This window comes from Polyodon spathula, chromosome 43 (genome assembly GCF_017654505.1).
Source record: "Polyodon spathula isolate WHYD16114869_AA chromosome 43, ASM1765450v1, whole genome shotgun sequence".
In the NCBI taxonomy this organism is placed as follows: domain Eukaryota; kingdom Metazoa; phylum Chordata; class Actinopteri; order Acipenseriformes; family Polyodontidae; genus Polyodon; species Polyodon spathula.
In genome coordinates this window covers 1,413,568-1,441,474 of record NC_054576.1, presented here as the reverse complement: position 1 = coordinate 1,441,474, position 27,907 = coordinate 1,413,568, and the positions used below count along the sequence as shown (strand labels likewise).

The 27,907-nt window shown below is 41.0% G+C and overlaps 1 protein-coding gene and 1 non-coding gene across 3 annotated transcripts; both read right to left on the bottom strand.

Annotated features, from left to right (window-relative positions):
- Positions 1–24: 24 nt before the first annotated feature.
- Positions 25–27,163, bottom strand: ndnl2 (necdin-like 2). 2 transcript variants are annotated; one of them, XM_041237056.1, is made up of 11 exons: positions 27,078–27,163; positions 23,384–23,453; positions 22,155–22,265; positions 21,448–21,511; positions 20,302–20,381; positions 14,185–14,279; positions 13,776–13,856; positions 13,250–13,288; positions 10,509–10,571; positions 5,477–5,591; positions 25–1,173 (listed from the first exon to the last, which is right to left on the bottom strand). In XM_041237056.1, exons 2-11 carry the CDS (start codon positions 23,444–23,446, stop codon positions 1,093–1,095), a joined length of 792 nt encoding a protein of 263 aa, XP_041092990.1. In that variant the 5' UTR covers positions 23,447–23,453; positions 27,078–27,163; the 3' UTR covers positions 25–1,092. The 2 variants fall into 2 exon arrangements, with proteins under 2 accessions (XP_041092990.1, XP_041092989.1); XM_041237055.1 differs by lacking the exons at positions 25–1,173; positions 5,477–5,591; positions 10,509–10,571; positions 13,250–13,288 and having other exon boundaries at positions 13,470–13,856; positions 27,072–27,159.
- Positions 6,750–6,877, bottom strand: LOC121305551. The gene has a single exon (XR_005948100.1). It is a non-coding gene; the product is annotated as a small nucleolar RNA SNORA11 (small nucleolar RNA).
- Positions 27,164–27,907: the final 744 nt, after the last annotated feature.

Genomic DNA, 27,907 nt, shown 5'->3' with positions numbered 1-27,907 from the left:
ATAGTCGTTCTGAAAAGACAGACCGTTTTTGTCCTTCCCATAAGCAAAGCCTAATGAAACCTGACTTTATTGAACATCCATAAGCCAAGTTCAGTATCTAGGAGTGCCACTAAAATTTAATTCAAACTGGTTATTCAGCTGTGTCTTATTTCAATGGCTACAATGCATTACAAAGTTCTATGCGTGTAAAAACTCAAAACAAAAAAAAAAGACAAGGGGCTACAAGATGAGATTTCTGCCTGCAAGGGGGCGGCCAAAAATGAAATACTTACTATGGAAGCTGAATCATCTTTGCAGAAATTAACTTGCACATCAAACTCTATGTGTATCCACTACATTTTAATGTGCCTCTGGGTTTAATTGAAGTGTCATCTTTCAGTAATTTGAGTGTGTTGTTTAGTACGAAATGGGATCAATATTAAAAAGATGACTTTGTTTAAGACACGGTGCTCGCCTTAAGTGGATGCAAAGATGGGAAAATGACCTTAACATTGGGAAAACGATTCGATACACTTGGAATAAATAAGGTATTTGCAAATACACCCTATGGTCGTTCCATTAAAAATGTAAAACAACTTCCATTTTTCATTTCTGGCTGTCGCTTCTAGGTAGAATAACCCTTTAATCAAACCCTTTTCCTTTAAATGTGCTTCTTTCCCTAACACAGCTATTTCTTGTGTAAGTATTTTGGGAGGTTTAAATGTAATGTTAAAATAATTAAATCTATGTACATGTTTTTTAAGTTTTCTACCACAGCAGCAGAAATTAGCCAAGTGACTTGTATAAACTTTATGCTGCAGAACTATGTTCCAACCAGTTCCTTAGGAAGTGAGCTGACCCTGCTGAAGATCAATTCAATAGCCTGTGACTTGGCTGGAGGAAATTCTTGCAAAGTAATGTAATGGACTGGACTACCCCTGCTGCATACAAAGCTGACAATTAAAATAACCTCCCCTCAATAAAAAGCAGTGCTTTTATCAAAATAAAGTCAAAAGGCCATCCAGTTGTAGCCCATGTGTCCTAAAACAAAGTTTCCCTTAAAATCAGTGCGATTCCAAACAGGCCAGTTTCCTGTTGATTGTGTATCTGGGGTTACCTCAGTGCAGACGCAGCCTCAGATTGTTCTGCTTCTTTGTACTGGGATGCCCAGATCTTGGGGTCTTGGTCCTGCACCTAAACACCGTGCAAGTTAAAAAAGGGATGAGACGAAATATTGGGTTATTCTCATAACCCTGGTTCCCTGAAATAGAACTGTAACCATTAGCAAATGGGTATTTACCTCCTAAAGACCCAAATCCTGAAAACTGGATACCAAAGCTGCTCTTTGAGTCTGTGATGCTGTCGTGGCGCCACCCTCGAGGGCACAAAAGGACTGCGCTCACAGATCTCAGCGGAATTTTTCCTTCAAGGCTGCTGCAATCATGGACACAGCGACCTTGAAGGTTAATCTATTTCAGAGAACCAGGCTTATGATAATAAACCAACTTTCTCTTTCAAGTACGAAATGTGACCACTACCAGATGGGTGAGTGTACTAAAGCTGTTGCAAGAGCTGCAGACGACTGGAATGCTACAAGGCTGAGCCAAAGGCTGGTGATCCATGACATTAAGTCTGTATAACCTAGTGAAGGTATGGGTAGTAGCTCACCATTGCATTGCAAATGTCTTCAACAGATGCACCCTGGAATAAAACCCACAAAGTTGCCTTGCCCCTAGTGGAATGGGTAGTGAGGTTTTTTGGAGAGGGTCCAAAGCTGGCCAACTCATAGGCAGTCCTGACCGTGTCTGCTATCCACTTGGACAGCCGCTGCTTCAACAGAACTTGACCATGGGACTTCACCCCATAGCAGACAAAAAAAAAAAAAGCGGTCGGCTGACGGCACACGCTTCGGAAAACAGCGTGTGTTCATCTTCGCCGTTCCCGAATCAGCGGGGGATGGTAGCGGTGAGCTGAGCCTTAAAATAATTGCTATTCCAAATTGGGAGAATGGAGGCTTCATGAGTGCATTAAGTACCATGTTTAGCTTCCAAAAAGGAACAATGTCCTTCATAGGCGGCCAAAGATGTTGAACCCCTAGCAAAAGCTGCACCACCAGGAAGTGGGGAGACCAAGTCAATCTTAACATGGCAAGCTGAAATAGCTGCCAGATAGACCTTTAAATGTAGAGGGGGATTCCCCCTCGTCAAACACATCCTACAAAACTTGCCATGAGAAAAGTCGTGGGGTCGAACCCACAAGGCAGACACCACGTCTGAAAGACACGCCACTTGTACCCGTACTGTGAACGCTGCTCTGATATTTTGCAGGGTGTCAATAACCCTGTTGGACAGAGCCAGAGCTGCAGAGTCGATGGGTCAGGATGATATAAGGTCCCCTGTGCCTGACTGAGCAGGTCACAGTGCGTCGGCAGTCTCCATGGCTGGTCGCTCCGGTGCCGCATCAAGGTTGAAAACCAGAGTCTCCTGGGTCAATATGGGGCTACTGGGAGCACCTTGGCCTGGTCCTGCCTTTCCCAGACACAGGGGGAGCAGGGCGAACGGTGGGAATGTGTACAACACTGGTGTGTGAAGACATCTATTCCCAACGCTTCCCCGTCTCCTGTTATGGAGAACCAGAGAGGACAGTGGGTTTAATCCTGAGAGGCAAAGTGCTCTCAAGGAACCTCTCCCAGGTGAGGCTCACCACCTTGGGTGAAGCCTCCACTCTGAGCTGTTGGGGGCTCCCCTTTAGAGGCCTGCCGCCCGTTCCTATCCTGAGGCATCAGTCTGCAGCATAAAATGCATGAATCAGGCTTTACGTATTCATTCATTTCAGTTCTGGGGTCAATTTAAAAACCTGTCCTGTCTCAAATATGCACATTTTAGAGACTTTCCTATTTTATTTGGGGGTTGGAATTAAAAATGAAAAAAAAGACGAGAGGCTGAAGGAAATTCCAATGTGGATGTGCGCAGCCGACAAGAACAGTTATAGCCATACTGTATATCTCTCGCCAGTACATTGTATACATTAGCTGCTGGAGTTTCTGGTAAACTAACAAGACTAATATTTTGCACTTGCTAATGCTTTTGTTCTACGTTCCCATCAATGTTTAACGTTAATTAAAATGATCATTAACAACAGTGAGATTTAATTATTATCACGCGCATGTGATTTCTGTCATATGGTACAAGGCAATAAAAGAACAAAGCCTATATAAAGTGTACAGATAAGTTATCCAATTCATTTTGAAGACTCTTTCTCATTACTATTGATAAGCTGCAATTAGCCAGTGCCTCCATGGGGTGCTCTGACCCCAGGAAGAGCACCTGCTGTGCTTCTCCTCAATAGGCAGACTGGCCTGTCTCACAGGGACAGAACCAGGGCACGATGCAAGCAGCAAGCAATGCAGTGAACAGTATACAGCAGTTGTACAGTTGTTGCCTTAAATCAAGACCCGAGTTGGACCAGGTTGGTTCAGTACCGGTTTGGTGTATTTAACACCAGGTTGGTACTGGTTCAGGACCGGTTCGGAACCTGGTCAACACCAGGCCAGTTCAGTGGCTTTGGCACCATGTAGGACCGGTCAGTACCAGTTCAGTGACTTTAGCACCAGGTCAGTACCTGGAAGGTACCAGGTCGGTTCGGTACCAGTTCAGTGACTTTAGCACCAGGTCGGCACAGATATGGTACCGGGTCGGTCAGCTACCAGTGCGGGAACCTCGTTTCCAGTTCGGTACCGGATCAGAAGCGAAGTGGGTCAGCGACCTCGGTACCATTTCGGGTTCCCCCCCCACCGCGGGTGACAACGTACAGGGATGCCCATCTGTAAAAGCCACTGGCAAAACCAGACAGTTAGTACCCACACAAGACTGGCCTTTGCAATGGTGATGCTAAAAAAGCTGACACCAAAATTACACCAAGATACTGGTTGAAATTGCAAGCAACCACAAGCGAAGCGAGTATCTCGGTCCTGCGCAGACAGGCCTGAGCGTAGTATCAGCAAAAAACACAGAGAAAAACTAAGCTAACCAAACAACTACAAAAATAATATCAAAAGTCTCATATGGTGCCAAATTGCAAAAAACAAGAAATAAAATAAGTTCCAGCTGGAGCTACAGAGCCTGCGGGTAGAGCACAAAGACAGCCGACTTATGCTGCTGGATCCCTGGGAGGGAGCGACTCGAGCCGCTGGCTTCACACGGGCCGCAGTGGGACATAACAAGCAACTGACTGTAGTGCACACAAAAAAAAATAGTTTAAAAAAAAAAAAAAAAAAAAAAAAAAAAAAGAAAAAAAACTTAGTTTAAATATCACATACGAAAAAACGGAAAAATGGCGCTGAGATCTGTGTCCTTTTGTGCCCTCGGGGGCGGGCTATGACTGTGTCACAGACTCAAAGAGCAGCTTTAGTATAGAATATTCGGATTTGGGTCTTTAGGGGGTAAATTCCAATTCGGTAATGGTTACACATCATACTTGAGATTCTTAGAAGAATATAAGAAAATGTACGAATTAAATGAGGCCATTCTGCCTATCTATGCAAGTCCAGTTCCAAGCAACTCATTGATGTTGAAACAGCAAGCTGGGTCGTAAAGGATCTCAGCGATTCAGAATTAACTACATACAAGGCTTTTCCTGCTTATGTATCAAGGGTACGAAATAGGCTACCTAGTTCTGAGATCAGTCGACTGCTAGGGACCGGGAGTGAACAGTGTGGAAAGAAAGGCCATTTGTAAATGTTCTGTTTGTCTAACTTCTGAAATGTTGAAACGTTAGTATTAAATGTTTAAATTGCAACATTCAGGGTTTCTGTAATTAATCCAAAAAGCCATCATGAAAGGCCTTCATTGGAGTGCTGTACAACACTGGAGCGACTCGGAGACATGCGCACATTTATATGGATCACTGGTCCAACTTAAATTGTCCACGACCTGCACAGAACCCTAATCACATTTCCACAAGAGGTGGAGCTTTGTGTAGGTGTGCTATCTCTGCAAGGAGCTGCACGGTCCCTGTCGGCTTAAACAAACAATCACACAACTTCCCCTTGAGTTGCGATTGCGATCTGAAAAACTGATACACTGTTACTGCACTTGCAGTTTGATACAACCGCCAAATAAATTAAACATAGCAAGTGCTGTAAAGTTAGCATTTGGTTTAGTTGCCGTTGGAAGATAGAAGTTACTTTCACACAGATCAAGACTTTCAGCGACTACCTAAACGCTTTGTGGATGTGTCTCTCAAACCACCGCAGGAACACATGGATGAACTCGCCTCCTCCACCACCTTTTTAAACAAACGAGACTCCTGCTTCAAGCTGATTTTGAGCTACTGTGCATTGGACAGTTTAACATGGGACGATTATATGAATAAACAAATATTGAACAAATTCCTTGCACCTGCACACATCTTATGTATGAAAATTGACCCTAAACATTTAACCACTGTCAAATGTTTAGACTCTAAGCTGAGCCTCCCCCCCCCCCAGCCACATTACCTTTGAAAAGAACTCCAGCACCTTCATCTTGGAGACCTCGTTCTCTGCTCTCAGCCCCCAGCGGAACTCAAACTCGACAGGGTCCGTGTGCGGGACGCGAATGTACTCCAGATACCTGAGACACACACACAGGAATCAAACGCACTGTGAGACTGTGTGCATTAGCATGGCCCAAACAGAGCTGCACAAACCGTACGGATCAAGATCTCCAAAAGTGTCAATCGGGCTGATTCACCGTTCAGAAATGAGTGAAGAAACAGCTGCCTGGGTTTGTGTGGATTGCTGTTCTCTGCAGTCTAAACAAAGCCGCAACCATTACAAACCCAAGCAACGCATTCTTCCCTCTGAATGGTAGACCAGCCCGATCGACACCAGTCGCCCTCACCTGATTGTCAGCACCAGATTTCTGTGGGGAGCTCGATCCGAATAAATAAAATAACCGGTCTGTGCAGCATGAGCTCATTAAAGAACCAGCGATACAGGCGGAGGCACGACTCAGGTTTGTGTAGACTTGGATCTTACTTTCTCATTTTGATCGACAAACATTTATAAAAACACTATCTGAAAAAAATAATAATAAAAAAAAAAAACCCACAACTTAATTCAGTGACAAACACTGAGATTGAGAGAAAGACTTCTGGTTCAAACGTTTGTCAATGAATTTACAAAGTACAAAGCTGCATCAATCTAATGATTCACGAATGTGATTAATTCAGTTAGGCCACGTTGACAGTCCTTTATTTCCCTGTACAATGACCCTTCACTAATTCATGTTTTTAATATTTCATTTTTTTCTTTTTTTTAAATTTAGAGTGACCAATTACTATTTTTATTTACTCCCCCAACCCCCCAATTTGGAATGTCCAATAATGTTCTCCTCACCGCAGCGAGTCCCCACACAGCACAGACATTCCGAGGGCGTGTGAGCGTCCTCCAATCACACAAGCCTAAAGCCAAAATCGCTTATACGCCAAGCAATCCAGAGCAGAGGTAGGCGGGGCTACCGATCCTGGAAAACAAACATCAGCCCTGCTTCTTGTCCACTCTGAATGTGCTCTGTGTCTGGCCAGTAGGGTTTGCTGTTGCGCGATGAGGTGAAATGGTCCCAAGCAAGACGGGCCGAATGGCCTCCTCTCGTTTGTAACCTTACTTATACTCTTAAAAAGATCCTGGGTGTATTTTACCACCAGGTGGTGCTGTTTTCTTTGCTAAATTACAAGCAATAAAATACATGAAAAAACACACACACACAAACTACTCTCTACAATAGAAAATGTATTGCCACACGGTATTACAGAGCCAGTTACTCTGCGGCCCTATTTACCCTTGACAACATTGCTCTCTGGTGTGGTATAAACGTGTAACCTATGGTCTGCGAGGTACCCGCTCTGATCACACCATGGGAAAGACTGGATTTGAACCCACAACCCCCTGACTGCTAGCCAGCAAACAAACTCAGTGAGCTACCCATGCTGCCAGACAAAGGCTGGAAAGCTGCAAAGCACCAACACCTGCAGCTACAGAGAGCAGCCCTTCATTTACATAGTAAGAGCTTTGAACTATCAGCATTGTACTACACTACCAATGAAAAGGTTTCTTCATATGCAGTGGAAGTTGATTCAACATTTTTTTATATATATATATATATATATATATATATATATATATATATATATATATATATATATATATATATATTAAATCTTATAAAAAAAACATTAAAAAAAGTATATTTAAAAAATATCTGTGTGAAGTTGCATTAATTGGTCCTACAAAGGACTTGATACACATGGAATGTGGCAAGAGACAAGCTCATGTCTGCATGATATAAGGGAGAGCAGTAGGCACAGACCCTTAACAATACTGTAATCTTTATATAGCGCCTTTCATAGTGGACCACCATCACAAAGCGCTTTACAAGATACGAGACTAGGGTGTGTGAACTCTGCATCAGCTGCAGAGTCACTTACAATAGCGTCTCACCCCAAAGACACAGCACAAGGAGGTTCAGTGACTTGCTCAGGGTCACACACAGTGAGTCAGTGGCTGAGCCGGGATTTGAACCTCCTGGTTACAAGCCTGTTTCTTTAACCACTGGACCACACAGCCTTTGTCCTTTGGTAAAGTGTCTCTGTAAAAGCACAGGGAAAGCTTGATAACAGTCATCTGAATGAGCCGTTGTAAAATCTACAGTCCCTGCGCTGGATACACTGTATATACTGAGAAGTGTTAATTATGCCAGTGTGATCTCTGGTGTGAACTGCCTTCTACTAACAGTTAAATTACAGGCAACCAGACTCCATTGTCTCACTGAGCAATGAATCCACTCATTAAGCATGCATGGTCTGCATGGGCCACTTTTGAAAGGATCATTTTGAAAAAGGTCATTCAGTAAGTTTCTTGGCATTCCTGCTTTCTCACTACACTCCTCTGTCGACATTAAAATGATTGCATCTTCAGTAATCTTACCTGTTGGGAACCTGCATTTACCAAATGTGCATTTCTGAAAGAAATACCTGATCTCAAAAAATGCATTTTCGTTTAAAAACATGGCATCTGGTATTACACTAGTTTTTTCAGTTAGCTTGCCTTGCCTTCCAGGAAACCGTTACTGCCTGCGCTTCCTCGGTCACCTTAGCAGTGTCTCCGGGGTCATGTTACTGGCTACAAAGCATGTCAGTCTTAAGGGGAAGCAGCTGATTGGTTACAAAACATGAAAGGCAGCCCTGAAGGGGTGAGGACACTTTCCCATAGATTTCATTCATAAATACACCCTGAAGATGTACCACATTTGTTTGGAATTCTTTTAAAAGCTGCAGCACTTCACAATGTTCCACATATGCTATGTCTTTCTGCCAATGCCTTTTTTAATAGGATCAGAAAAATATATACACACCAGCTTCCCAGATCACAAAGGTCTCAAGTGAAGAGTGGAAATTGAAGGAAAATTTAGTCTGAAAAGCATGCAGGGATGTTAATTTAAAAAGGTACTTTATATCTGCATTTTCCTGTTAATCCCCTTTTCCTATTATGTCTGTTGTGTACGATATCTTTGTTTATAAGAACATAAGAACATAAGAAAGTTTACAAACGAGAGGAGGCCATTCGGCCCATCTTGCTCGTTTGGTTGTTAGTAGCTTATTGATCCCAAAATCTCATCAAGCAGCTTCTTGAAGGATCCCAGGGTGTCAGCTTCAACAACATTATGCCTTGGTCAGTATTCTCCACGCTTACTATCAGCAAAAGTTTCCAATGAAGAGGAAACACAAGCTTCAGTCCACAATGCTTCACCTATGGGCATCAGAGCACAGTGCAATGCTAACAGCTTCCCAAACTCAGTAGCTAACAAAATAATTCCACAATCTTACCTGTTGTGCACTTCTTTCGTTACGCTGGTCTCAAATGTGCATCTCTCAGAAACACGCGTTGTAGTAAACATGAATTTTTATTTTAAAGCATCATATCTGCTGATAAGCTCTGACTCAATGTATTAATTCTTCTTGCTCTCAGTGCTGCTTAATTATGTTTCTTCATAAATACTTAGAAATCCCATACAGATATTCAGAATGAGCTGGAGGGGTTAGCAGCCCAGGTGTGAAATGTTTCAGAAATGTGTTTTCAAGGCTTGTTAGCACACCCTGCTTTTAGGGAAAAACAGGTATTTGGCTGTTCGCCGCAAAAACGCATTGAGCATAACTGGCAATCCATGAGAAAAGGCAGACTGGGAAATGCCAGCAACAATTGCGACTTTGTAAAACGTGACTTCAAAAGGTCTTAGAAAAAATGAGGTAATTGTAAGTGTCGCTATTGCGTGCAGCACATCTCACTGTAACGCTTGAGAACCCTCACTTGCATCTCCACCCATTTGTGAATTTAGCAAACCTAACCCTGAAAGTCCTATTGGTTCATTTTTAAATACAGAATTGCTTACCCTCTGTGTACGACTGCATTGTTTCCTAATCAGGGTTTAGTTTGACTGAAATCTGCCCTGCAACTCATGACGAATCTGAAACCGAAAAATATTGGCTTCCAGTCTAATTGGCCTCATTCTAACAAGCCGCTAGTGTCCAGAGTTTAGAGGTTTTGCAAGAACTTAATCTAATAATTAGAAAATACCATATTTTTTTCCTGTTTTCATAAGTATATTACGACCCTCTCTCAGATGGGGGCACATGGTACACTAGATTATTTGGAGAGGGGTACGGGGGCCTAAAAAGTTTAAAAACCACTGGCATTGAAGAATAATTAGCAATGAAATGTTTAAATCACAACTTGATAAGCTATTCTCCAGAAGGAAAACATACTGATGGGCAGATGTACAGACAGAGAGACACCCCTCAATATCCTCAGAATCTGATGTTTTCAATAACGTAATGATATATAATGTTAATACCAAGTTTCGTGACAATCGACTAAGCGGTTCTCCAGAAACGTGGAAGAATATGTAGATACGACAGTCTCCACTATATCCCCTTCGCAGGGGGCTGCAGGGTAAATGAGTCCTTCTGGAGCAGCACCAACTGTTAAATTCCAGCTTCCAATGAAGCACAGATATTGTTTTGGGTTAATCAAAATCACTGATGTTAAATGACCTATGAGTTAAGAAGACAGATTGAAGGAACTGAATATATTCAACTTTAAACAAAGAAGAACCAGAAGGGACCTGATTGAAGTCTTAAAATCTTACAAGGAATTGGCACAGGGACACAGAGGACACAGTTGGAAATTAAATGGAGATAGACGTAGGACAGAGGGATGGAGACACTTCTTCATAAATAGCGGTGTGGGTATGGAATTGGTTATCAAGGGTTATCCTTTCATATTGTTGATGCTGAATTATTAGAATCTTTGAATTAATTCCAGCTTGCCAAAATTGAGACGCACTGGATGAGAACTGATGGGCTGAATGGCTTTCTACAATATCTTAAGTATTTTTGTTCTTTATTAGATAAACACAACACAATCTTACAAATTTGCGTTGGGAGATGCATCAAACACACACACAGATAAAATAAATACAATAAAAACTTACTTTTGCCTGACAAACTCGTCTACTACCAGCTTCCTGACATCTCCAAAGTCTTCATGCCTCTCTCTGCAATGAAAGCATCCAGTTTACACATGTGGGAACTTCGCTAGGAATTACTGAAGGGCTCCTCCAGCTAAACTAATACAGCTTGAAGCACCGGTGACAGTCACACAGGCACAGCATCTAGGAGCCTCAAAAGAAGGGCAGGCATTGACCACTCCTCTTGCCCTTCAATGTGTGAATAACGTCATAATACAAATTGAAGCGCAAAATACATGCTGTTATCTGCATTTACATGACGCTTATCGCGATGGAATTCCTTCACAATTAATACACTTGTGTTCCATCTTGGGGCCCCTCATTACACTACTTTGCAGGTAGTCTACCTGAACTGCAGAGACGCTGTGAACTTTAACCCCAGCAGGGTCTCTTGGGAGTGAGCACGTTACTGTCTGCAAAGCATTCCAGTCATTTGGAGAAGCAGCTGCTTAGTTTCTGATAGACAAAGGAGCTATTTCACTCTCCAGGAAGTGCAAGCCAATCCGAAACATGGTTTGCAAACAAAGACCTCTTGAAGTTCGTGCAGTGCCAGACATGTCCTAAATTGAAAATACGGGATTTGCACGGTGGAGCGCATGCGAGTCCAAATTTGTCACCCCCGTGAGAATAGCGTGCAGGCTCTTATATGTGCATCTGCAAAGTTTAACACGTCTTTTTAACGTGCTTCAATGAAAAACATAAGGACACTGTACTGTAAGTGTATGCAGTTTAGTTTTTTACTGGCAGGTGGCAGCAATCTCTAAGAAATGTGCTTGACAAGCCGGGTCATCTGTATATACACAGCTGAGAGTGAAAAACGGATGCCTGTGTATCTAGAGAGACTAAAACAAAGAGATTTCTTTATTTATTTGTTGGTGTTACAGGTTGTAAGAAAGCCTTGTCAGGTTTGGTACCGATCAAAACAACTCTTTATTTCTTGCACCTACACTTAAGATAATAATTCATAAAAAACCTGTGCCTGAAACTGGGGAAGATACTGTATACGACAAGATTGAAAACTTGTGACACAAACTTTCTGATGTATACGTGCTAGACACAGACATTTGCATTGATGAGGGTGTCTGCTTTGAAATCTAATCGCACAAAAAATCATTTATGAAAAAGTGATATGCCTGCACAAGTATTAGAATGCTGCCATTGTAAACAAAATGTTATTTATAAATGTTATATTGTGATCTACATTACAATGCTACATTTGTAAACACATTGTTGTTATTTAAGTTCTATTGAAATATTGTATTTCCATCCATCATAATCACAATAAAAAAGTGTGTATTTAAAAAAAAACATATATATTATATATATATATATATATATATATATATATATATATATATATATATATATATATATATATAATATAATGTTTTGAAAATTGTTTGAGGGCTAAGAATGAAATCTGCAAAAAAAATTTAAAAAATAGAGCATTTTTAACATGGAAATTGCCAAACTAAATGGGCAGCATTCTGGTAGCCTACCAGTCTGTGGTGGGATGAAAGCCCTTCCAATGTAATGTGTGAGCGTGTGGGGGTAATACTGGGTTGGCAGGGAGGGGCATAAATTCCTCCCTGCCAGAATACACATGGGAAATGTAGCTGGTGCCGTGAGTAAATTAGGCTCCTGCCACATGGTATGAGAAGGGATAGATTTGCTTGTTTGTGTTGAGTTTAGTGTTTAGTGTTGGACTGTGGTGAATTAATGATCACACCGTGGACTAGTGCAGTGGTGTTTTGTGTTGAACTTTTTAATTTGGCCCTTGAGCGTGTTTATTAATTTTTTTTGTGTGTGTTTTGTGTTCTTGTTATTAAAAGAACTCAAAGTGGCTTTCTTGCTTGCAATCACCTGCAGGCATTTTCAATTGCAGAAGCCTGCTTAAATTTTGCAGACAGCGGTTATGCTCTGTGCCAATCCTGCTTTTTTGCTGAAGACTAGCATTTCAGGTCAACCAAACAGTGGAATTGGGAGGCTTTCCATCCACCCCTTTTCCAGTTTGACAGGGAGCGACAGCTCCTTACGCTCTGCCCAGTGCGGGTCCTGGCGTACGCTGACAGGACGAAAAGTTGGAGGCAATTTTTTGTCTGCAATGAGGCTGTCCAAATGCACAGCAGATAAGAGTCAGGACTGCCCATGAGCGAGCCAACCTGCCCCTTCCAGAGAAGCTCACTGCCCATTCCACCAGGAGCATGGCAACTTCATCAGTTTTATTCCAGGGTGCATCTGTGTAGTGTTAAGGGCAGCTTTTCAGTTGACTCACCAGCCACTTGGTTACTGTGGTTCCAAATGGTAACGCACATGGCAGCTTCAGCTTAGCCATGCGGCAATCTTGCAGTGACGGTTACATTTTGTACTTGAAAGGGAACGTTATTATAACAACCCTGGTTCCCTGAAATAGAAAAGCAACCACCTTCAAGGTCGCTGCATCCTTGACTGCGTCTCAGTCACAGCAAGCAGCTCTGATATATTTTATTCAGGTTCAGCGTCTTTAGGAGGTAAACACCGATGAGGTAATGGTTACATTTCTATTTCAGGGAACCAGGGTTATGATAAAAACCCAAGTCTGTATTAAGAAATGGTTCAAGTCCTGGGAAGCACAGTTCGTTTGCATTGCAGTGTGTACATATTGCCAGCATTTCTGATTTCCTGAACATGTATTAATATGTTTTAATAGAAACAGGTCCACTTACCCCGGCTCCACTCGAAGTTTCTTCAGTGTGCTCCAGATGCTGTGTCACAGAAGACATTTTGAGACTAAACTCTCTGCATTTTAATGTCACAGCCGGGTGAGTAGAGCCCGTAATACAGATTTTCCAGGTGAAGTATATATATATAGATATATATATATATTATATATATAATATATAGTAACATATATATATATTATTAGAACATCTTGTTCTTATTCTGTACTGCACTAGGTTAGAGACTATTTGACAGGCCTTGTTCAAGGTCTTTCACAGGAACTGCTTCCTACTCCTTCAGGGACTTCCTACCTGTAAGTAGCCAATCAGCTGCTTGCCTTGATGACTGACGTGCTTTGCAGCCAGTAGGACGTTTTCACCTTGAAGACACATGTGAAATGAAGGCAAGGCAAGCAAACAGCGTTTGTGTGTTTCTTTCAAAGCTGCCCATTTAAACTCTACATAGTGAATGTGTTTATACAATTTTGGATTTCTAGCTAGAAACACAAAAGAATGACCTGGAACATTGTACTTACACTCCTTCACCACACCACCCCTCATAAAGATTATACCTAAAATAACCAGGAGAAGACCCGTCTTTGGTGAGCCCCCTCTGGAATGAGAAGGAAGAGGGTTAAGACTTTCAAAACTGGACCACCAAATAATGATATATACCATAGCTGATTTTATTTTAATATCAGGTTATAAAATACTCTTCTGCAGATACCGGTAGTATTTTGCTGTTAACAGTCCCTGAATGGATTAGCACCTAGTTATTTGCAGGAGTTACTAACCCCATATCATCCAAACCACACTTTGAGATCACAGGCTGTCGACAAAAGCAGCATGAGACGTAGGGCTTTTTCTTGAAGATATATTTTATGTTTCAATCCTAAAGGATGATGGTGTCTGAAAGTAAATTCCAAAGGTCTTTGACTTACAAGCTCAGATTATCGTCTTCCACGTGTTCCAGTTTGTTAATCAGGATGTAGCAGTGATGTTTAACATCAATCTCCACCAGTTTTAAACCAAACACCTGAAACAAACATACAGTAGATTTACTTGGTTCCAGGGCTCCATCGGATATGTGAAAATATATCACCTCAGAAAATAAATCATTTGCAGTAGCATTTTTCTGATACCTTATTCTGCGATTGATACAATTGCTACTGAGTGAACTACTATGGGGGCTTTTTCTTGAATTACTATACAGAAACTGACAGAGCTAGTTCAGCATATGAGAGCTACTACATTCTCTCTTGATCCTATTCCTATAAAACTATTAAAAGATCTTGGTGTTATTAATACACACATTTAAAAAAAAAAAATTGAAATGTTGCATTTTCCTCCAGTATAGCTCCACCAGCACTTATGCTGGAGCAACGCGAGCGACGTCGCTTTGAGAATTTCGTGCTAACGGAATGAAACTGACCAATCAGAAGCAAGGTTAACACCCTTGACACACGTCAAACACACGCCTCAAAACAAGTTAATCATGGACGACGAAAAGATAATCCATGAGGTGCAGCAGTATCCGTTATTATGATTGCAAACTGAATGAATGCAAAGACATCCAGAAGAAAGGCAACGCCTGGGTGGCTTGCAGGGGGTGCATTTAGCAGCACCAAGACATTTTCCAGTCTTATTTGAATTTCCCAACTCTTCTGAAATTTGCAATCACACAGCATGGGTCATAAATCAACTGAGAAATACATTTAACATAAACATGGGAGGTTTGCCAGGAGAAAACAAATGTCATCTAAGGATCCCAGTATATCTACAGCTATGACCAATCACATCAGTGCTAGTATTTGATAAAACAGAAAGATCATGAGACATCAGCCACATTCACAGCATTGGCGGATGATACTTGTTTTAAGAGTACTTCAGCACCAGGTGCTTAAATACAACCAAAGTACATCAAGTATGCAAATGCATCTTAGGGGAAAATATTCTTTAAAACGCGCCTGCTCAGAGTCAAGCAGCGAGTGGCACTGCAGTCAGTGACCCGCAGAAAAGGCAGTCAAAACGCCTGACTCTGCAAAGCGCCCAACAAATGAGATGTAAAGAGGAGATAATGAAAAAAGGAATAGCATTCACCGTGAAAGAAGAACATCCAATTTCAGCAATTCACGGCCAGGGTTAGAAGGATCTAATCCGTTTGTTTTTTTTTTTTAAAACCTGGTTACATAATTCCATCCCGCGATAGCGTCTGGAAGCAAATTCCATGTGAATATGACAACGCTTGCCGCTGAACTTAAAACACAGAGCGTTTCTCTCACAACTGACCTCTGGGCAGCGGTGACAATGGATGCTTACATTACTGCTGCTGCACATAATGAAACCTTGGCAGCTGAAGTCCAAAGCATTGCAAACTGAAAGACACACTGCTGTAAATGTCGCTGAATGTCTGAGGAATATTGTGCAGGAGTGGGGCATTGATGTTTTTTGTATAGTTGTACAAAAGCAACTGTTTGACCCACGTTTCAGACACTGTCATTAGCAGACCGCAGGTTCCACTGTAGCAAATACAGTTTAAGCATGTCCCTAACAGGTTGGTAACTGCTGATATTGTACTAATCTCACGCATATTAATAACCAACCCTAAATTGCTGGCTTTCCTGACATGATGTGAAACATGACCTCTGTCTTGCTACAGTTTAACTGCAAGAAATGATTCTGCTTCCATGTTTTTACATCAGTCAGCCAGTTAATGAACAAAGGAAACAGCCAAAGAAACATCCAGTTCAGTCTGAAAATAGCAGCATAGCAATGAAACTGAATGCCATACTGTCTGATTACTTGACCTATTGGGAGCATGTCAATATTAAATAGGAGAGGTCCCAGAACAGAACCCTGAGGAACACCAGATGTAACAAAGCTAGACTTTAACCGGTAAACCACTGAAGGGCAGTACCAGAAAGGCCAATGATGTCCTTCAAAACGATTTAAAAGAATGTCATGATCCACAATATCAAAGGCTGCACTTAGATCAAAGTAGCCCCGAGTCTGCAGCCATCAGCAAAATAATGTACTACCTTAACTGGGTCCGTTTCTGTGCTGTGCGCAGATCAAATGTAAATGTGAAAAAATAATTCTGTAGCTTAATTAATTCTGAGAAAAACACATGTTTAACAAAGTTTGTTTTTCTTCTCTGTATTTCTGTGTTGCCTTTTGTGCTTTTGGTTATGTCCATGCAGATCTAGATTTGAAGTTTTACCTAGTCTTTTTTGGGTGGTTTAGCAAATGTCACACACGTCGGTAATTAGTTTGTATAAAACCTTAACATATCACATACAACTGCATGTTACCTCTCAGCTTTTTCTCCAATTACAATGGAAGTCACTGTTTCTGATAAAGAGGAGATTACATGCAAGATAAAATATTAATCTGATGCTTCAGTGAAATACTTTTTAAAAAACAAAACACAGTGAAAATATGCAGTGTGCTACTTGTACCTAGTCAACCAGCTCAACTAGTCTACCCTTATTCAACTCCATAAAATTATAAGCCGTTCCACCCCTAACATGAACATCATTTAGATATTTTATTTAATATCACGTAATTTAAGAAACTATAAAATGATTGTGCAAAAGTCTAGGGGAAGCCATCATAGTAGTACAGTATTTCATGTTAGATTTCAAAATGCCACGTTTTTCAATTATCAGTTTTTCGTTAAGTATATAGAAAACTACACAGCGGTGTGTAACTTTATGAAGGAAACTGAGTTAATGCTACATGGTGATGCTAAACTTTTGGCCATAGCTGTAGATCACAATTACGGTAATAATGTTTCTCTGTTGGTACCACACGCCACTCATTCACCAGCACTGTTGCAAGCAGGAGCATGATCTGGATACGCTGCAGTGTTCAGAAGAAAACAAACAAATGATAATCTTTCTCCCAACGAAGCTCCAGAGTAAAACTTGAAAAAAAAAAAAAAAAAGTAATTCCCTAGTTGATTTACCTATGATGTGCAAACCACAACAACTGGGATTATGTTGTAAAATATACTGCTGCGACTTGGACGAGACGGGATCCATTCAAGGTAAAGTAAAATGCCTCCAGCAAGGGCGTCTGTAACACTAACAAGCCAAGGCAGAACTCTACAGGACAGCGCGACAGAGAGCGAATGAATCCGTCAACAAATCTCCCTGCTGATCTGTGAGGGCGCTGTGTAGCAGGAACAGGAACAGAGCCCAGGACTGGATGGTTGGGCGGTTCATTCCAGGGTCATCGGAAGCCAGACATCCAGAAAGGGGGCAAAGTCACAATACCAGAAGTCTTCACCTTAATGCATGTAGGTGATGTGTCAGTCATTGATTGGAGGGCACGTGACTGCACTCGCTACCGAAGGGGGCGGGACAGCGTGTATCGGGGGGTGTGGCGAAGCAATCTGTTCCTTTGTTATGGTTAAGAAAGGACCAGTGAAGGAGTAGTGCGGTATAAAGAAACCGTGAGTTTTTGTGTGTTGTTTCTCTATTAAAACTGTTATGTCTGTCATTTACAGAAGGCTAATATCTGGGAGCTTTAGCCAAACAGCCAGCAATTAAACCCGGACTGCACTCCAGCAGTGTGCATGTATAAACCTGTAAATCACCACTGTCACTCTGGACCTGTGACCGTGCTGTGTTTGTGCATGTCTTCTTTAGTGTCTATTATTTTGGGACTGAACCCTGTGTTTCCCCTGCACGATACACATTGTGTAGAGCCAGGTATTATTATTTCAGTTGCAAAACAAGCAACGCAGCCAACAGTCTTTTCATTTTCATTTAAAGTAGGAGGCAGGGGGGGGATCGGGGTCCTCCCCCAGTGCGGGTGCAAGGGGGTATCGGGGTCCTCCCCCAGCGCGGGTGCAGGGGGGTAAAGTAGGAGGCAAGGGGGGTATGGGGGTCCTCCCCCAGTGCGGGTGCAAGGGGGTATCGGGGTCCTCCCCCAGCGCGGGTGCAAGGGGGTATGGGGGTCCTCCCCCAGCGCGGGTGCAAGGGGGTATGGGGGTCCTCCCCCAGCGCGGGTGCAAGCTAGTATGGGGGTCCTCCCCCAGCGCGGGTGCAAGGGGGTATCGGGGTCCTCCCCCAGCGCGGGTGCAAATGGCAATGGGGGTCCCCCCAGACACCAGGTTCTCAGTGTATTGTAGATGGCAACTTACGTGTTTTCACGTTGTGGTTTGTTTATTTAATTTTAATTTTAGTTCATTGCACATCCGTAATGAACTTGTGGCCTCGGCTTTCAGAATTTTCAGCATGTTGTGATAGGGCAATATCCAGGTACTTTACCTTTTATTTTTGTACCGTTTATAAAGTTTACATTTCTCACCATTAACAACACATTGTCTTTTTTTTTGATTCAGGAACTATGTGGAGATCAATTCTGCCACAAGCTCTTTTCCTTGTCACAGTTAAAACAGTCAACTCGCACAGCGGCCCTCTCCGGGACTCGGTTGTAAGATGTCATCCGCGTGTTGGGCAACGCATCCTCCCACCACCTTTTCAAAGTTCAACTCCTTGAGGTAGGAATTACGGATGTTACGATTGATCATAGATACAAACGTGGTGTTAGCTTTTCCTCGCCGCCTGTGTGGTCGCGAAGAGTAGCATAATAATAATATAGCTACGCAGAATATGGGTTCGTAGTCAGTCATGGAAAGTACCCTATTCATGGCATTCATAAAACCAAACAAACAAAGATAACAAATATATTTCAGGCACAAAAACAAACAAACTTGGGAAACACACATTATATAGATACCGTAATACGAAGCAAGACAGAAGAGAAAAATGGGCTACGACTACTTTGTATGGCGAATCACTTAAAGTTTCCTCCTTTAAATATTTAAGTATATGGATCGATCAGCATCTTGCATTTAATTATCACACTGATAAACTGCTTTCAAAATTAGGACCAGGTTTCCATTTTAGGAATAAGTGTTTAGTTCCCTTCTCCCCTCCCCTCCTTCAGGCTAACAGATTAAAGTTAGTGGCTTATTATTCTACCTGTTTTGGACGGTGGTGATTTTATCTATCAGTTTGCTATCAATCAGTCTTTGCAAAAATTTGATGTAATATATAATTCATGCTGTTTTGTTTTAAAGTGTCCTTATTTTGACACACCATTGCCAGATTAAGAAAAACAAAACAAAAACTAGGATGGTTCTCCTTGACAAATCAAAGGCTTTATCATGGGTATAGCTTTGTTTCTAAAGTTATTAAAAGGTACGGTTCCCAATGATCTTAACACTTTGGTCAAAAAGGTCAATCCTGGCTATAGTTTGCGATCTCATGATTCTGGTAGTTTGGATACAGGCATGATAAGGAGAACTGGCTTTTTCTTATCGACTCTGGAGCACTTTTTCCCCTCGGTTTAGGAATAGAATTTGATTTTTTCGTTATAGAGCGGATTAGGGATTTGCTTAAAATTCCCTGCCGTTGCTTTTCTTTTACTCCACATTGAAAAAATAAATACACAAAACCTTTACTAATGCTTTTGTTTATTTGTTATTATTGTCTAAGACTGGTCCACACAAATATTAATTGTGGTGTATTATGTATGATTGTGTCTGTGTCTTGTAAATGTGGCCACAGCCTCAATGGATTAATTTACTGTATAAATAAATACATATCATTTCTTAAGGATACTCGCATAACTGATGTTGGCTGAGGCATTTCCAAACAACACTGTGACCTCAGCTGTAAGGGCCCTCAGCTCCTTCTCTGAAAAACGTTTCTTTTCCGTGTCCCAAGAGGACTTTGCTGCCCTTCGGTTTGTATTTTCGTGCTCCACAAACGTCACACGCCACCTACTGCTCTCTACTCTTAGCTCTGTCTCCTCTGGCCTGCAAGTGTGGCCGCTAAACAGACCAACGTTCTCATCGAGACCATCATTACCATGACTGTGGATCACTATGTGTGCATGTCGAGTAATTTGATTTGCTCTTACGCTTGCACAGGGTGCAGTGCAAAACAATTGCCTGGCCGCAATGCAATTTGAATTCTGCATCTGAAATGCTCTGCACTGTGCCTATACTTATATCTACCCCACAGACTCCATATTTGCTGTACCTGCTCAAAGGTTTTGCTGACCCTCTTCATTATCTCATTGTAGATGTTCTTGTATTCCTTCACCACGTGCTTCACGATATCTGGAAGTGTTACAGGAAGACAGCTCATTGTATAGTGCCACAAGATTACAATCCAGCCACACACACACACACACACACACACACACAAATGTGCACAGAAGGATTTGCTTGGGACCCAAAGAAGTTCTAGCTAGAAGAAAATTTCTGGAGCCGAGAGGAACTCTCAGGAGAATTAGAATGTAGAATTGCAGAATGTATGTAGAATTCCCTGTAGCTAATTTAGGGTTATTTATTTGCAGCACAAGGACAGTGACAAACTCCTGTTTGTGCCGCTCCTCCATTTCAGATGTATAAATAATGTTACTAGCATTTTGTTTAATGTTATGCATTGTAAAGTTTTAACATTACATCCCTTGATTTAAATTCAACACTTTTCACTACCTTGTTGGCCTTTTTATAGCTTCCCCACATCGTAACATTTCTGAGTCAACATAAACTCCTAAGTCTTTTTCATAGATTCCTTCTTCAATTTCAGTTTCTCCCATATTGTATTGATAATGCACATTTTTATTGCTTGCGTGCAGTACCTTACACTTTTCTCTATTAAGTGTCATTTGCCATGTGTCTGCCCAGTTCTGAATCTTGTCTAGATCACTTTGAATGATCTTTGCTGCTGCAACAGTGTTTGACACTCTTCTATTTTTGTGTCATCTGCAAATTTTACAAGTGTGCTTACTATACCATAATCTAACTCATTAATGTAGATTAGGAATAGTAGAGGACCTAATACTGATCCCTGTGGTACACCGCTGGTTACCACACTCCATTCTGAGGTTTTTTCTCTAATCGTTATTTTGTTTTCTACATGTTAACCACTCCCTAATCCATGTGCATGCATTTCCTTGAATCCCTACTGCGTTCAGTTTGAGAATTAACCTTTTAAAGCGGGACTTTGTTGAAAGCTTTCTGGAAATCTTATGGGAGAGCTGTGTCCCTATTTCAGTATATCGCTGCCCTCGCTACAGTGCAGATTTATACTGAGCCCCGACACCCCCGACCAACCGAGGGAGTATTTTATACATTTGCACTTTTCTACAGCTTGGGAGTTAGTAGCTGGTTCTCTTACCAGCTCGTTTGATTGGCACTTTCTTCTGGTCCTTAATTAGAATGAATTGCACAACCTCGGCCATCTAAGAAGACACGCAAAGAAATCATTATGAAGGAATCAATACAATACCTTTCAATTATTACAATCGCTTAGCTACATGACACTCCAGGTCTGTGCAGTAGATGGCGCTAACCGTGTCTAAGGAGGGTAAGCAGAAACGAAGAGCAACGCCTGACCTCAGTCAGAACATCACAAGACTTCAGTCTCCACGACTTCAAGAAATCTGTTACTCGTGCACTTCCTGTGTCATTTCAACTCAGCAGTGTCAGGGTCAAAACATGCAAGCCAACAGGGGAAGCAGCTAGATGATCGAGGAGCCGTTGAAGGGGTGGGGACCCTCCAGGTGAAATGACCCAAGAAGTTCAACGCCTACCTGAACGCATGGTGTGCAAATTGTTTTTTGTTTTTTTTTGTTTTTTTTTTTAAATACAGGTTTTAACAAGTTCACATTTTTGACCTATATAACAAATGAAAGTACACAACAGGTTAGATTTTTGGAATTATACGATTAGCTACATATATATATATATATATATATATGGCTAGTATCCAGTGTTATATATATATATTGCAATGTTTTTTACAAAATCTAGCGTGTTAGATATTTGTTTAACATACTGGAACACAAAAAAAGACCCCAGGTCTCAGCCCTGACTTCCTCCCACCTTGCGGTCCACCTGCGCTGGGGTGAGACGAGCGAGGCTCCTCTGCAGCTGGGTGGAGCTGGGCTGTGTCAGACTAACGTCCTCATCACTGTCCATCTCTACATCCTGCACCTGAGGGAGAGGGAGGGAGGTGGTCAGAAACCCAGAGGAAGCCGGCTACAACACTCACACTGGATACTAGCCTTCCTGTAGGATTACAGCCAACAAAACCATTCCATACATTTACCACACCATGCACATCCATTCACTAAGAACATTTACAATTGAGATGAGCCCATTCAAACTGGTTCCCAGTAGCTGATTGATCTCAAAGCTCTGTCAGATAGGGTCTTAAAGGGTCAGTGATTCAGCATCAACAACATGACTAGGTAACCCATTCCACCCCCTCACCACTCTCTGTGTGAAGAAGAGTCTCCTTCAGCAACATGACTAGGTAACCCATTCCACCCCCTCACCACTCTCTGTGTGAAGAAGAGTCTCCTTCAGCAACATGACTAGGTAACCCATTCCATCCCCTCACCACTCTCTGTGTGAAGAAGAGTCTCCTTCAGCAACATGACTAGGTAACCCATTCCATCCCCTCACCACTCTCTGTGTGAAGAAGAGTCTCCTTTCTAGTAACCCATTCCAACATGAGTCTCCTTAGGTAACCCATTCCACCCCCTCACCACTCTCTGTGTGAAGAAGAGTCTCCTTCAGCAACATGACTAGGTAACCCATTCCATCCCCTCACCACTCTCTGTGTGAAGAAGAGTCTCCTTCAGCAACATGACTAGGTAACCCATTCCACCCCCTCACCACTCTCTGTGTGAGTCTCCTATGACTAGGTAACCCATTCCATCCCCTCACCACCTGTGTTCTCTGGTCCTGGTTTCAGCAACATGACTGCACCCAAAGTACTGGTTGTGTGAAGAAGAGTCAACTCCTTTTGAGATTTTAAAGACTTCAATCAAGTGTTCCTTTAAAAACAAATGATTGGGTTGGGTATAAACACTTGAAGCTATTAAAGCAGGACAACACGTCTATGTAGTATGAAGCCTGAACACCCTAATGCCTGGTTCTCACTGGAGTGGTTGTAAAAGATCTTTCCCCAGATCGATAGCTCCCTCTCCCCATAACACATTTCAAATGGACTTATCTCACATTTTAAACACAGAAACAATGCAATTCTCCGACGAAACAGGCATGAAACAAATTGCCCAGACTGAAACGAAACACAATATACTTGCCTTGGCTCCTTTTACTTGTGAACTCTGGCTGGCTGAAACTCTCTTCTTATTCTTCTGCGACATCCTTCCACTACAGAGAAATGGACATTATTAATATTATACACCCAGGGACATTGCTCTCCCAGTGTTACTATTATACACTAGTTATACTGCTCTCCCAGTGTTAATATTATACACTAGTTATAGTGCTCTGCCAGTGTTAATATTATACACTAGTTATACTGCTCTCCCAGTGTTAATATTATACACTAGTTATAGTGCTCAAATAGCCCAGTGTTGATATTATACACTAGTTATAGTGCTCTGCCAGTGTTAATATTATACACTAGTTATACTGCTCTCCCAGTGTTAATATTATACACTAGTTATACTGCTCTGCCAGTGTTAATATTATACACTAGTTATACTGCTCTCCCAGTGTTAATATTATACACTAGTTATACTGCTCTCCCAGTGTTAATATTATACACTAGTTATAGTGCTCTGCCAGTGTTAATATTATACACTAGTTATACTGCTCTGCCAGTGTTAATATTATACACTAGTTATAGTGCTCTCCCAGTGTTAATATTATACACTAGTTATAGTGCTCTGCCAGTGTTAATATTATACACTAGTTATACTGCTCTCCCAGTGTTAATATTATACACTAGTTATACTGCTCTCCCAGTGTTAATATTATACACTAGTTATAGTGCTCTGCCAGTGTTAATATTATACACTAGTTATAGTGCTCTGCCAGTGTTAATATTATACACTAGTTATACTGCTCTCCCAGTGTTAATATTATACACTAGTTATACTGCTCTCCCAGTGTTAATATTATACACTAGTTATACTGCTCTCCCAGTGTTAATATTATACACTAGTTATACTGCTCTCCCAGTGTTAATATTATACACTAGTTATACTGCTCTCCCAGTGTTAATATTATACACTAGTTATACTGCTCTCCCAGTGTTAATATTATACACTAGTTATACTGCTCTCCCAGTGTTAATATTATACACTAGTTATAGTGCTCTGCCAGTGTTAATATTATACACTAGTTATAGTGCTCTGCCAGTGTTAATATTATACACTAGTTATAGTGCTCTGCCAGTGTTAATATTATACACTAGTTATAGTGCTCTCCCAGTGTTAATATTATACACTAGTTATAGTGCTCTGCCAGTGTTAATATTATACACTAGTTATACTGCTCTCCCAGTGTTAATATTATACACTAGTTATAGTGCTCTGCCAGTGTTAATATTATACACTAGTTATAGTGCTCTGCCAGTGTTAATATTATACACTAGTTATAGTGCTCTGCCAGTGTTAATATTATACACTAGTTATAGTGCTCTCCCAGTGTTAATATTATACACTAGTTATAGTGCTCTGCCAGTGTTAATATTATACACTAGTTATAGTGCTCTGCCAGTGTTAATATTATACACTAGTTATAGTGCTCTGCCAGTGTTAATATTATACACTAGTTATAGTGCTCTGCCAGTGTTAATATTATACACTAGTTATACTGCTCTGCCAGTGTTAATATTATACACTAGTTATAGTGCTCTGCCAGTGTTAATATTATACACTAGTTATAGTGCTCTGCCAGTGTTAATATTATACACTAGTTATACTGCTCTCCCAGTGTTAATATTATACACTAGTTATAGTGCTCTGCCAGTGTTAATATTATACACTAGTTATACTGCTCTGCCAGTGTTAATATTATACACTAGTTATACTGCTCTCCCAGTGTTAATATTATACACTAGTTATAGTGCTCTGCCAGTGTTAATATTATACACTAGTTATAGTGCTCTGCCAGTGTTAATATTATACACTAGTTATAGTGCTCTGCCAGTGTTAATATTATACACTAGTTATAGTGCTCTGCCAGTGTTAATATTATACACTAGTTATAGTGCTCTGCCAGTGTTAATATTATACACTAGTTATAGTGCTCTGCCAGTGTTAATATTATACACTAGTTATAGTGCTCTGCCAGTGTTAATATTATACACTAGTTATAGTGCTCTGCCAGTGTTAATATTATACACTAGTTATAGTGCTCTGCCAGTGTTAATATTATACACTAGTTATAGTGCTCTGCCAGTGTTAATATTATACACTAGTTATAGTGCTCTGCCAGTGTTAATATTATACACTAGTTATAGTGCTCTGCCAGTGTTAATATTATACACTAGTTATAGTGCTCTGCCAGTGTTAATATTATACACTAGTTATACTGCTCTCCCAGTGTTTTCTATGGAGGTCAGCTATTCTGCTATTACTCAGTAACACACAGATGACAGATGACACTAGTTCTAAAACCACTGCACCCTAGAATCCACATATTAACATCCTGCAAGGCGTCAATATTGTCACACATCGTGAATAAAACTTAGTAAATTAAATTATACTGTATTATACAGCAACTATGTTTGTGTTGACAGGATTCTAACCGTATTTCACTAGACACCTAACAACTAGGGCAGGGTTTCCCAGTCCTGATGACCCCCTGTGGCTGCTGGTTTTCAATCCAACGAGCTCTCAATTACTTAATCACACCCTTAATTGAACTAATGCTGTGCTTAATTAGACAATTTTAATTGTTCTCAGCTCCTAAAAATTTGCCGATTTCAAGGTACTTATAAAATTGCATAGTTAACATGAAATCTCCAACCGTTTAAAAGCAGAAAACATTTTTTTTTTTTTTTTTTTTTTTTTATAAAGTCTAATTAAACTATTAGTTCAATTAAGGGTCTGATTAAGTAACAGAGCTCAGTTGGAATGAAAACTAGTAGACACAGGTGGTCCCCCAGGACCAGGGGTGGGAAAACCTGAACTTGGAATGACCCTACTGGGTTAAGCTCAAAACCAGGACACGTCCTGTAAATAACTGATTTAACCACTGATTGTTAAAAGGCTATTTTAATGGTTAAAATTAGCAATAAATTTATATCGGTAGGAGACTGAGGATGACTATATATTATATAATTATATATATATTATATATATATATATCTATATATATTCGTAAGTGATTAAAGTCAGTATTTCAGTGCACTCCTGGGATGTATATGTGGCTAATAATATAGGTTTACGTAGCCATGTTGTGTTTTACGTATTGCAAACGTTTATATTGTTATACTACAATAATAATAATAATAATAATAATAAATTAATTAAATCCACGTTTACGTTTTGGCATTTCTTTGGCTGCCAACTCTCCCTCGACGTCTCTGCTCCATCCCGCCGAACAGCTACACGATTGTGGCATTAGTAACATTACACACACTTTGTAGATTCATATGAAACTAGATGGAAACGCTTGGCGCAGTGTGGAGAGGGCTGTTCTTCATTACCCTAGCAGCGGCTTTCTTGTACTTTATTTTGGTTCACTGCAGGTGCCATAGACTAAGCGGCTGAAACCGGGGCTTTTTAAAGATTTTGAGCAAAGCCTCTGATGGAAAACCTGGGCATCTGGCCGCCCTGCTAGCGACACAATAATGAGCCGCACATTCACACAGTATAAACATGCGCTCAAATGCAACTGTGTTGCCAGGTCTGTCTATCCAAACCGTCAGCAACAAACAGCTGCGGAATGGCTTTGCAAAACCGTGCTTTGCGTACGTAAGTTATTTGAGAAACTGCAACAGAAAGAAAAAATAAATAAATCACTATAACTCACGTATACCTTCCGCTGAGATGATCTCCAGCTGTCTTGCTCGCAGTAACCGCGCAGATTGAACACGTACTCGTGTACCACAGAGTTTCCCCACACAGAGGCTAGCTGGGTCGGCTATCGCACAGAACTGGAGACCGGCAGCCATTTTAGTGAGGGACAAACTTGGGTTTTTAAAATGGAGTTACTTGGAGACAAGCGGGAGTGTTGCATGTAGTGCTGTCCTGCCCTGTCTTCCCCTTCGTTTGTGTGTGTGTCAGATTGTAGTTTGGAAGAATGGCAGTAGCATTTGCACTATTTTGAAAAACTTTGATATTGGTTAATAAAAGAAAAACGTTAATGGCTAAAGGTTCTACACAAATGTATTAATCACTGCAAAAACATGTAACACGTGTGTTTTGTATGTATTATATATTATATATATATATATGGCATATATAATATACTATATATATATATATATATATATATCTGTAAGTGGGCGGTCTGATAGAAATTGTGGTAAACTGAGAGCAGAACGAGAAATGCTAATCAGAGGTTAAATCGTTCCCAGGATTACGATCCCACAATTCACTGCAGAGATGATACATCTTCCTGAGGAAATTGTGGCAACTGAGAGCAGAACGAGAAATCTAATCAAGGTTAAATCGAGGTTAAATCGTTCCCAGGATTACGATCCCACAATTCACTGCAGAGATGATACATTCCTGAGGAAATTGCATTTGATTTTAGATCAAAATCTAAAATCAAGAAAGGTAATACACACAGCAGGTGCTGAGGGGGGGGTGGTAGAATGGGTTACCTAGTCATGCTGTAGAGGCATAATCATTGCGATCCTTTAA

Excerpts from the sequence above, each read along its gene's own strand:
- ndnl2 (XM_041237056.1), bottom strand. The coding sequence starts at position 23,446 with ATGTCGCAGAAGAATAAGAAGAGAGTTTCAGCCAGCCAGAGTTCACAA. Across the intron at positions 13,857-14,184 it reads GAAGACGATAATCTGAGCTT|AGGGGGCTCACCAAAGACGG; the intron begins GTAAGTCAAAGA and ends TTCTCATTCCAG. Across the intron at positions 10,572-13,249 it reads AAACTTCGAGTGGAGCCGGG|AGAGAGGCATGAAGACTTTG; the intron begins GTAAGTGGACCT and ends CTTTCATTGCAG.